The sequence below is a fragment of the Gymnoscopelus microlampas genome (genome assembly GCF_963454915.1).
Source record: "Gymnoscopelus microlampas genome assembly, chromosome: 12".
Lineage (NCBI taxonomy): Eukaryota > Metazoa > Chordata > Actinopteri > Myctophiformes > Myctophidae > Gymnoscopelus > Gymnoscopelus microlampas.
Genome location: NC_139949.1, coordinates 40584588 through 40596804, shown reverse-complemented (window position 1 = coordinate 40596804; position 12217 = coordinate 40584588). Strand labels below are relative to the sequence as shown.

Genomic DNA, 12217 nt, shown 5'->3' with positions numbered 1-12217 from the left:
CCACTCAAGGAAAGAATCATAGGAAAGACATCAATGGGATTTGAACTCATGGCCTCTGGATCATGAATACTGCGTCTCAACCCATTGAGCTAACAGATGGCTGACAAGTACAGCCTTCCAGGTAGTTTTCAGTTGATCTTCTGGAAGCCAGTCTGCAAAGGAAAGAATCATAAGAAAGACATCAATGGGATTTGAACTCATGGCCTCTGGATCATGTATACTGCGTCTCAACCCATTGAGCTAACAGTTGGATGACAAACATAGCCTTCCTAGTAGTTTTCAGTTGATCTTCTGGAAGCCAGTCTGCAAAGGAAAGAATCATAGGAAAGACATCAATGGGATTTGAACTCATGGCCTCTGGATCATGAATACTGCATCTCAACCCATTGAGCTAACAGATGGCTGACAAGTACAGCCTTCCTGGTGCTTTGACTTGAACAACAAACAAGACAAATAACTTTAAAAAAATGTGTTACAGCATAAATATAAATCTTTTTCATGGGGGGCCCTGACACTACATCTTTTCACATTGGGGTCCACTGCCCAAATACATGTCAATTTGGGGGGTTGACAACAAAATGTTTCGGAACCACAGATTCCAAGGAAACAGCTGTAGGTGAATGGATAGAGTCACTGACTAGTGAGCCGCAGGTAACAGGTTCAAGCCTCAGCTACAGCAGCAAGTCAGGATGTCAAATCAAATAGGTATTATTAGGAGTGAAATGGTTGTGTTTCTTCACCCCAGCTGCACATGACAGTAGTTTTATATCAGTTTACATGTACGTTATTTTCAGTGATGAAGACAAACCGCACAGACGTTCACTGTACTTTAGTACATTTTGTAAACTTATGACTCTGAGTAGAGTAAAATATCTATAAATCCTTAGTACATGTTATGTGCCCTATAGTAAAGTGAAGACAGTTCATCATTTACAACTGTCTGTTAATGTGACTTTCTCCTTACCTGTTGCAAACTACCTGGCTTTCATGAATGCAGATGCCAAACAATTACTAGAATTATCTTTCATGTTTAATATATGATTCGTAAGACATTCGTAAAGAGTGTGTTGACCATTTGCTAACGTTATCATGGGCCTTGTTGTAAAGTGAAGACTATGCATTATTATTTCATGTTTAACAGTGATTAGTAAAACATGTGACATCAAAAAGTGGCAAAAGTAACGTTATATAGTATACAAGTATACAACAATTTATTAAGATATAAAATGTAGCAACTCTTGGCCACAGCACACACACTGACATTTAAACAAATAAATTAATCACAACAGAATCACAGAGTAGCAGCTTGGAGCCTCTGCAGTCACCACCTCCCAGTGCAAGTTAGCTTTAGCTGCTAAGCTAAACTGCTAAGCATGGAGGACATTACTAGCCTACACATCAAAACAAACATTGTGGATACAAACAGCCACCATCAAAATACCCCCTAGTCATAATGCTACTTCATGTGTGTAAGATTAGCCATTTTATGTTACCTCGATCACCTGCAACAAGACAGTTAAAACACATAAAACATGAATTAGACATATTTCTGTCCAGTCTGCAACTGCATCACTGTTCACTTCCTCCCTAGTAGGCTACTGCAGGTGTAATGCAGGTAATCAGTGTGTTGCCAGATTTTGCAAAAGAAACAAGCGGACAGGTCTATGAAAACAAGCCCAAAAGAAGCAACTAGGCTCAGGCTCATGATAACGTCTGCAAATGGTTTACATACTCTTTACGAATGTCTTACGCATCATTTGCTTAACATGAATGATAATTATAGTAATTGTTTGGTGTCTGCATTCATGAAAGCCAGGTAGTTTGCAACAGGTAAGGAGAAAGTCCACATTAACAGACAGTCATAAATGATGAACTGTCTTCACTTTACTGTAGGGCACATAATAACATGTACAAAGGATTTATAGATATTTTAGGAATGTTTTACAAAGCATGTTAAACATGAACAAACACATTAACAGACAGTTGTAAATGATGAACTGTCTTCACTTTACTATAGGGCACATAATAACATGTACTAAGGATTTATAGATACTTTAGGAATGTTTAACAAAGCATATGTTAAACATGAACGAGCTACCAATAGCTTGTATATATTATGTAACATCAGTTACAAATGATTTAATAATCATTTACAGATGTATTATACATGGCTTATTCATGAATAGTTACTAATACCTTTATAGATGATTTGTAACTGTAGTTATAAAGGTTTTAGTAATCATTTACGAATGTCAATAAACAGGTTGTTAATAGTCTACAAACTGCTTATAAACGTTTATAAATGCTTTAGAATGGGTCGTTACAAATGATTTAATAATCTTTTACAGATTTATATAAATGGCTTATTCATGAATAGTTCACTACTTACTAATACTTTACAAATGATTTGTAACTGTAGTTATAAAGGTTTTAGTAATCATTTACAAATGTCAACAAACAGGTTGTTAATGATTTGTTAATAGTCTACAAACTACTTATAAACGTTTATAAATGCTTTATAACGGGTCATTATTGTAAAGTGCTACCGATTTTGTATTAGGTACCCCCATAAGAGAAGTTTTGTCAAGACTTTTAAGCTTAGCTACTAGCGGTAAAATCAAATAGAATTGAAGTGTTAATACTGTTGGCTCAGTTTGCTGGAGACCCCCTGGAAACTCCACAAGAACCCCTGTGGTTTAGTTTAGTTTAGTTTAGCATAACGTGCATCCGCCTGTGCATGTCTGTGCAAAAGCTCAATGTTTGTGACCCAGCATACTTTCTTTCACATACCAGCATGGCTCAGCATGAAACTGTGTCACGTCGACGTGCTCTATAGCAGTGAAAAGGTGTTTCAGTTGTTCTGTCTTCAGACTTGGCATGATTTTAACCACTTAAACACTATACTTGACCGGATTCCCAAAAAGGCTCTATACTTGTCTAGGCCCCCTCGTGTTTTCGCTCTACACTAAGTACCTTTGCAGAAAAAGCCAATCTTGCAACGCCACACGTTGTGAGCTTTATTTTTTCACTCGTCTCACTCGCTTTCTCCATCTGCGTCCGACACACGTGCACGTGTGTGTTGTAGTTGAGATTAGCTTGCCATAATCGCCGCCCTGCTGTTCTGGCCAGGTGGAGATAAGTGTAATTGATAATATCAATATATACTCATTCTTAAAGTACCCAAATAGCTGTTCATCACTATTGAACCTTTTTCCATCATCAGCCTAGTTATGAGTATGACCAATATCAATAAGTACATTTAATCAGCCCTGTTACAATGGAGGACAAATAAGGCTGACAGTAATTGGGCTGCTGCCATGGGCTGTAGTTGTTATGGTGATAACTACTGTATGTGGCTGGGCCCAAAACTGTGATCTTGTGTGGTAGTTAGTTTTTGTAGTAGTGTGTAGTAGTGTGTATATCTGTCTGTCTCTTATATGTCATCATGATTTGTGTGCGTGGGGAACTCATTTGAAACAAGCCCAGTGCTTTAATGAGTCTTCCAGTTTAGTAGACCTCGTATTGTGAATTTGTACTTCCATGTACTGTTGTTCTCATGTCTTACTAAATAAAGTACATCAATCAATACCCTTAAAGATGCAGGGATATTCAGTGATACATCACCTTTGACTTTGTTTTGTGTGTGCATGTGTGTGAGAGTTTATAGATAATATATTACATCACAAGGACAATGTAAGGAACGTGGGTGCATCTGTGTGCGTGTTTCTGTGTGTGGGCATTCACCGTTCAGTGTGAGTGCGGAGTGAGAGTGTATGTAAGTTTATTATGAACTGTGCATTAAAACATTTAAAGATATTTACTTGTTTTTTTAATGCATGTCACTCATTGTCACATATTGTGGCCTGCCGGCGCCGACTTGTATAGCCATACTTTTAATGGAACAATTATAAAAAGGCTATGCTTGTGGTAGAACAACAAGTGTGTACTTTAATCTTTACGTACAACATGCTATAAGTGGACGGTGGCTTGCAGCTGTCCTGGAGTGGCTCTGTAGCCGTTACCAGGACCATGGCAGGCGGCACTCCAACTGTGATATCACCCGCTTTAGAGGGATTCATCTTTGTCTAAAGCCTAGTAGTTTGTATGATGACGTTGCGGACCAAAAATAGCCAATCTATAATCTCACAACGTGTCGCATCCGCAATATGTTGTGAACTTTCAGATTGCCTATTTTGAGCATGCGACACCGTCATATGACAAAGTATAAATCTGTGGTTTAAAATGGCTATCTTTAGAACCTGTTTATGTGCGGGGCCGTGCCAGGCGAGTCCAGGGGTTTAAGAGCAGCGTGTGCGCGTGCGGCTTGTGTGTGTGTGCGTTTGTTTTCGAACCCCAGGGCACACGTCCAAATAAGTGGATGAACCATATCACGTGCAGTATGTAGAAATGTGGCTTTGTCGCCTTAACGTGTGAAATCTACTGTAGGTGCCCTTGCACTTCTGGATTGAAATTAATCTATTTGATCCCCCCATACACACACACACACACACACACACACACACACACACACACACACACACACAGAGCATAATCCTCAGCTACTATCAGAGTTAAATCCAAGCTGCAATCCATACCTTATTTTAATGATTCCAATGTTATTTTAACCAATGGTAGAGTTTGTTATGGCTGGAGGTGGACTTCCTACTTTTCCATTGAGACGTTTAGAGCCTGGTGCTGGGTGGAACACCCACTTGTTGACAAGCAGTACTGCCTGAAGCTCATTAAGTGCAATATTTCAAGCAGGGGTTGACTTTGGTGTCTCATGTTGGAGACCAGGGTTAGAATCTGTGGTGGTAGGACATCAAAGTTATGGATTGCAACTTTAACACTGAGGATTTTACTGTGCGTGGGCGGGCGTGCACGCACACACACACACACACACACACACACACACACACACACACACACACGCACAGTAGTCCATCCGTGTGTACTGTAACAGTGTTTTGTGTGTCCTGCTAGGTGTGGCAGATCCCAGATAAGCTGCTGAATCTTCCTGTCACAGAGCCCATCGTGGTCCTGGAGGGACACTCGAAACGTGTTGGCATCATCACTTGGCACCCTACCGCACGCAACATACTACTCACTGCGGGTATTCGCTCTCTCACACACACACACGCACACGCACACACACACACACACACACACACACACACACACACACACACACACACACACACACACACACACACACACACACACACACACACACACACACACATGAATTAACATATGTACAATGTATAAATGTAAATAGCACAAATGCTTGTGAACATATTGTAGACACACATGGTATCCCTATTTGTCATACAACAAAGTATACACTGTAGGACTTTGGTGATTAAAGAAAGTGAAAACGTGTTCTCAAGAGGTTCCGGTTGAAATAAACATACATTATGCTTACAGACATTTATAATGTTGAACACATTGTCCAACACATTGTCCATAATGAACCTGGCAGTGATTGGTACCTTTCCAGAGAGGTAGACCATTTGTGTATTCAGACGTTGTTGATCTATCTGCGTTGGTTGCTGTGGTAACAACGTAATGACATAGGCGTGACTCGTGGGTAACTTATACTGTGTCGTATGACAAGATATATTAGCACTTTGAGATTTGCTACATTTTTAAGTGCGTTATAAATAAAATGTATTATTATTATTTTTTTTTTAATCAGGCTTCAGTGTCTGAGTGTCCAGTCTTCTTTCGAAGCCCGATTCGAATCACATTTGACACCAACTCGGAATGTAGTTCAAATCTGATTCACAAATATCTGTTTCTATGTGTTTTTGCTTTGCTTTGTTTTGATTCCAATCTGGATAGGCCCAAAATCGGATGTGGGCTGCCATTGTAAACATAGCCTTAGATGTTCACACCCTGCAACCGAAAGCTTCATCCTTTCCCTCCTTAAGTCCATGTCTCTCCCATGTGCCCTCCTTCCACCCTCAGGCAGTGATAACCTGATAATCGTCTGGAACGTGGGCACGGGGGAGCCCCTCATCTCCATGGACGACCACCCGGACCTCATCTACAACGTCAGCTGGAACCGAAACGGCAGCCTGTTCTGCACAACCTGCAAGGACCGACGGTTGCGTGTCTGCGACCCCCGCAAGAGGGAGGTGGTCGCGGTGAGTCAGTCGGTATTTTTAAGGGTGATTTATACTTCTGGTGTTGCGCAAGCAAAACAGCAGATCTACAAGCACACAACGCGTTGCATCCCAACACCTTGTGAGCTTTTAGATCTGCTATTTTCGGTATGTGACACTAGTGAGCATCCAAGTATAAATCAGGCGGTACTAGACATTTTTAGCGCACCCTGTGGAGAGGGTCATGAATCTCTGTTTGTCTGTCCCTTTCAACCCTGACAAAAATGACGTATCTTTTATGTATCTTTTTGACAATTAAATCAAAGTGTAAATTAGCCTTTGGTGATGTCTCCTCCCCCTCCCCTGCTTGACCAATAGGAACGTCTGGCTCCACACGAGGGGATTCGACCAATGAGAGCTATCTTCACCAGAGATGGAAACATCTTCACAACAGGGTTCACGAGGATGAGCCAGAGAGAGCTGGGACTCTGGGACCCGGTAATGGGCATCATGCACTGTGCACGCTCTGTACATTGATGGATTGATTGCATACTTTATCAACGCAGTTTTTAACAGTACAGGTAGTACTGTCGAAGGTTATGCTAAAAGGACACCACAAATCATCCACATCCGTTGTGGTCCATTGAATGCACATGCACTGTACTGTGCACACATACTGTATGCTGTAACACATCTGGAATGACCATACATGCCCTCTTAGCCATTTGCATACAAATGTGCACACATTAACACACATGCAAACAAGTGCACACTTAGTGAAATCCAGACCTATTAAAGGGGTCCTTTTTTTTTCTTTCTTTTTTTTTTTTACGGTAGTTAAATTAACCTTCTAAAACCTACCTTTTTAACAAAGCGTTTTCTTAATTATTCTTGGGCCTTTTTTTGTCTATGCCCTGTTTTTACCTAGTATTTAATTTGACCCTTTAGTTTAGCCTAGTAGGGTCCCATGTAATTGTTTGGTTGCCTATGCCGTTTTTAAACCCTGTAGCACTTTGAGATTTGCAAGAATGTAAAGTGAGTTGTAAATAAAAGGTTGGGTGTTTTATTAATAATTTCCCCTTTTTTAAATTATTTGTACAACGTTTTACAGTTACACCAAAATGCCATTATTCCTCAAATATTGAAGAAAACCAGACATTTTAGTCCTAAATTCGGTCCCTTTGAATAAAACTAAACCATATGGACACAAAATAATTACCCCAAAACATTAATAATGTTTTTGTCCTCTCCACAGACTAATTTCGAGGATCCTATTGCACTGCTGGAATTGGACACAAGCAACGGAGTCATGTTACCATATTATGACCCAGATGCCAACATGGTCTACCTCTCTGGAAAGGTACCAATCACTGCCAGGTTCATTATGGACAAGGTGTTCCCTGACAAAGTCCAACATTATAAATGTTTGTAAGCATAATGTATGTTTATTTTAACCAGAACCTCTGAGAACACGTTTTCACTTTCTTTAATCACAAGTCCTACAGTGTACAGTATACTTTGTTGTATGACAAATAGGGATACCATGTGTGTCTACAATATGTTCACAAGCATTTGTGCTATTTACATGTATACATTGTACATATGTTCATTTGTGTGTGTGTGTGTGTGTGTGTGTGTGTGTGTGTGTGTGTGTGTGTGTGTGTGTGTGTGTGTGTGTGTGTGTGTGTGTGTGTGTGTGTGTGTATGCTTGTAGGGGGACAGCAGTATCCGTTACTTTGAGATAACAGAGGAGCCTCCATTTGTGCACTACCTAAGTACCTTCAGCAGTAAGGAACCACAGAGAGGCATGGGCTTCATGCCTAAGAGAGGTGTGGACGTCACCAAGTGTGAGATCGCCAGGTAACGTACCGCCCTGCTGTACAATGATGTGACATTATAAAGCCTAGTTCAGACAGTTCAGAGTTTTGTGACAAGACTAAACTTTTTCAAGTCTGATTTATAACATTGTATAACGGTGTTAAAGTTATATTCGGCACACCATCGTAATGATGTCAGTATCATCAATATATTTTTTAAAGCTAACATTTTAATTTGAATCTTTGCTTCTGGGGATTCTACATAATGTCTTCTAAATCAGTTTTTTGAAAAAACGTATGTTGCTATAATATCAGTGGTTCTCAAGCGTTTTTCATGTCAAGGACCCCCAAACTTATTAATTATGTATTTGGCCGCGGACTCCCATCTCATAATATTTTGTTCCAGGGACCCCCACCAGAAGCAAAGATTTGAGTTAAAAAATAATATATATATTCAAAGTTCGATTTTTCTAAAATAGAAGATTTACAAGCTCGTAGTAATGTAATGAGCTTGTAGATCTGTTATTTTTGAATCGCCAAAGAAATCTAAAATGACACAGATTCTTTCCCGGTCTTAATGGCTTAATCCTCTCCTCTCCTCTCAGGTTGTACAAGCTCCTTGATAAGAAGTGTGAACCGATCACAATGACAGTTCCCAGAAAGGTACGTAAACACAAACATTTTCCACAGAGGCCAGACACTATGTGTATCCCTACAAAAGTGGACCAATCTCAAACTAAAAAGAGGTGACACGCAGCAAAGGTCATCGGGCTCAGGACGGAATCAAACTTGCGACTCGCTGTCAGGCATTAGAGCTACCAGCAGCTAAATGTGTTAATAAAGCGTCACAATCATTTGAACCCCTTTATCCATACTTTATATTTTGGCTATTCAAAAATAGCAGATCTACAAGCTCATAGCGTGGCACCGAGTGCCGCGCTACAAGCATGTAGATCTGCTACAACCCACCCGGGTCATGGACATGAAACTTACCAACTGCAGATTTACTGTCAATTCCCACTGAGGATTTTACTGTGTACTCACTCGGTCGCACCATTGTGCTTCCCCTTACCCGTCTTATTTTCCTTTTTTCTTTCGTGTCGGGAATTTGTCCCATGCGATCGTCACCCTGACGTTATGTAAACAAATCACAGTGCCCACGTGATTCGATGACACACAAAATAAATGTACCTCTTCATTCCCTCTCCGCCCTTCCTCTCTCGACTAGTCGGACCTGTTCCAGGATGACCTGTACCCCGACACGGCAGGGCCAGAGCCAGCCATGGAGCCAGAGGAGTGGCTGGAAGGCCGGGATGACGACCCCATCCTGGTGTCCTTGAGGCAGGGCTACGTGCCGCCCAAGAGTCGCGAACTAAAAGTGTCCAAGAAGAACGTTCTGGACTCCAGACCCTCGACCCGTCGCAGCATGTCCACCTGCGACGCCAACAGTCTGCCGGTAAGTTGTCTAGCCTTCAGTTGTCTTACATGGTCCATAATGCCTAGCCGCTCTCCATAATAGTAACCCTTGTCAGAAGTAGCGTCTGTAGCAAGAAGTTGTTTAGCACTAACCTGTTTCCCATTGCAAAACTTGCCAACAAGCTCCCTTACACAAACGCTCTTGCAATGTAAACCAGAGCCTGCTACGAAGTTGCTAGGCATTATAGTCTATGCAAAAATACAGAATATGCACAATAATAGACAAAGTAATAGGTTATTTTTGTTCTGTCAAGTGTCACGTATAATGTGAGTAGTAGTACTCAATGGGCTAAACATGCCAGACCACAGGTACGGTCATATGTTAGCCAACATTCAATAATATTATATTCAGATGATGTTTATCATGCCTTGGTTACCTTATATGACAAATATTCATCTTTCTGTCATGGTTGAACACTTTTCTGTTTATCTCTCCTCCTTTTGTACCTGTTTACTTTATCCTAAAGCTTTGCTTCAAGCTCCTCCCTGGTTTGATTTATCCTTGACCTGTCCTTTCCTCTTTTGTTCTTTTGTCCTGCCTTTGTTCCTTCCCTTCCTATTTCTTTTCTTCTCCACCTTTCTTCTCATGCTATTTTTTCTAATTTCCTTCTCATCTCTCCTGTACCTCTCCCTGGCTCCTCTTGCCTTGTCTTACACGTTTTCTAACCTTTCTACCTCAAACTTCTCAACTGTCCTTCTGGTTCTCCCTTCCTCCTTCACATCTCCTTTCTTCTCATCTCCCATCTTCTTGTCTATTCTCCCTCCTCTCCTCTCACCTCCTCTCGTCATCTCCTCTGCCCTCCTCTTGTCCTCTCCTCTCCTCTCCTGTCTTTTCCACTCCCCATCTCTCCTCCCATCCTTTCCTCTCCTATCTTCTCCTCTCCAGCCTCAGCTGATTGAGAGGTTGCTGGAGGAGATACAGAATCTGAAGGCCACAGTTTTGTCTCAGGAGAAGAGAATCTGTGACCTGGAGAATAAGCTCTCCCAGTACACCAATGGCACTGAATGACATGCACACACCCTCCCACATGCGCGCGCACACACACACACACACACACACACACACACACACACACACACACACACACACCTGCTAAAGACCTGATCTGAATTACGGTATATTCATATTTTTGTCAGGAACCATTGGCCCTGCATTCACATTCAATAAGTCCGCTACTGCCTTGTAATCTCTAACCATCCGGCCCCTGTGGCAACTCTATGACGTTATGGCTGAACTTCCCATTCAAAGCTATTGATTGATACCTTATAAGTGATAAATACATAATAATAATAAGTGGTAAAGTCTTCTGAAATGGGCAAGAAGGGTAGCGAGAAAGGAAGATGGATGATAATTCTTGCAAGTAGGTAACATACCATACACAGTAAAATCCATAGAGTTAATTTAACATTACATTTGAACACTCTCAGAGTTACAAATAGCTAAATTAACACTGGGGATTTTACTGTGTACATTGTATATTGATCAGTTGTCTTGCAACGAATGTCTGCAACAAATTTCGGAAATTTGGTTCCTAATATAAACTCTCTGAGCCATAACGCCATAAATATACGTGCACCTCCACCAAACGCGCACACGCACACACACACATACACACACACGCACGCACGCACATGCAAATCCCGACTTCACAGCGAATATCCAGACTCGCATTCATACACACACAAACCCTGCCCCGCCCCCTTATCTGAATATCACTGACCAACGTCATAAAATGCATTTCTCTGAGTCTCTGACAAACGTTTCAGAATGTAAATAGTGACAAAGCAAAAAAGTAAAAAAAAGAACTTATATCAAATGTGAAAACCAAAAAAAGTGAACATTTTTGTGTGTTCTGTAAAGGGATATAGATGAGACACGTGAGGATATCAGTAATACAGTAAATAAAAAAACAACCTTTTTTAAAAAGACTTGCCTCGTTCATCCTCTTGGTTTGATCATTGATATTTTCCATCTCCTTATTTCCCTGCAGGCAATACTTGCCCCCTTTTTTCCCTCTACACCAAATCTATTCACCGAAAATAGGTGGAAAATGGGTCTATAAGCTCACAGTGCAAGGCAACGCGTCGTGAGTTTGTAGATCTATTTTCAGCTATTTTCAACACTCTTGACTATTTTTGGCGAATGTTCGCCTATTATGACATGCCCATATAGGGACACAGGGGTTCAAGTGGTTAATCAGCAAGCAATGCACTCCTTGAGTTATAGGATGGAAATGCGACAATTGTTATCGAAGGCTTGGAGAACATAATATGTACGAAGTGACGCGCTGTGAGTTTGTAGATCTGCTATTTTTGAATAGCAAACGTATAAATGGATAAAGTGGTTAAAATGTTTATGATGCTACCTTAACTACTTTAGCTGGGAACCCCCTGAAATCCCGCCAATGACCCATGGGGGTCCCCGGACCCCACTTTGAGACAGGCTAAGAGCTTGTAGCTGCGTTAGCATTTGGAACAGTATCCATTACAATTCCAGTGGTCCTCAAACTTTTACATTTCAAGGACCACCATAACGGGTCCATTTGGTTCCATTTGTACACTAAAGAGTTACAGACCTGTAATGGTCCATTTGGTCATCAACAATTATAATGATAATGAAGGATCCCAACCCTATTCAATGAACATAAAGAATAAACTAGGTAAATACAACACAATGAATATAAAAATAAAACAAACCATGTAAGGGTAAATACAACACAATGAACATAAATAATAACAAACCATGTAAGGGTAAATACAACACAATGAACATAAAGAATAAAACATAAACCATGTAAGGGTAAATACAACATTATG

At 40.8% G+C, this 12217-nt stretch overlaps 1 protein-coding gene across 1 annotated transcript in view; it reads left to right on the top strand.

Annotated features, from left to right (window-relative positions):
* The window catches only part of coro6 (coronin 6), a 68346-nt gene extending 57040 nt beyond the window's left edge, over nucleotides 1–11306 (top strand). Inside the window, exons 4-11 of the mRNA XM_084073309.1 lie at nucleotides 4984–5113; nucleotides 5971–6149; nucleotides 6486–6605; nucleotides 7363–7467; nucleotides 7822–7967; nucleotides 8530–8587; nucleotides 9153–9380; nucleotides 10287–11306. Coding sequence (XP_083929435.1) covers nucleotides 4984–5113; nucleotides 5971–6149; nucleotides 6486–6605; nucleotides 7363–7467; nucleotides 7822–7967; nucleotides 8530–8587; nucleotides 9153–9380; nucleotides 10287–10409 — 1089 coding nt within the window. The 3' untranslated portion in view covers nucleotides 10410–11306. The remainder of the gene's footprint in view (nucleotides 1–4983; nucleotides 5114–5970; nucleotides 6150–6485; nucleotides 6606–7362; nucleotides 7468–7821; nucleotides 7968–8529; nucleotides 8588–9152; nucleotides 9381–10286) is intronic.
* The last annotated feature ends 911 nt before the right edge of the window (nucleotides 11307–12217 follow it).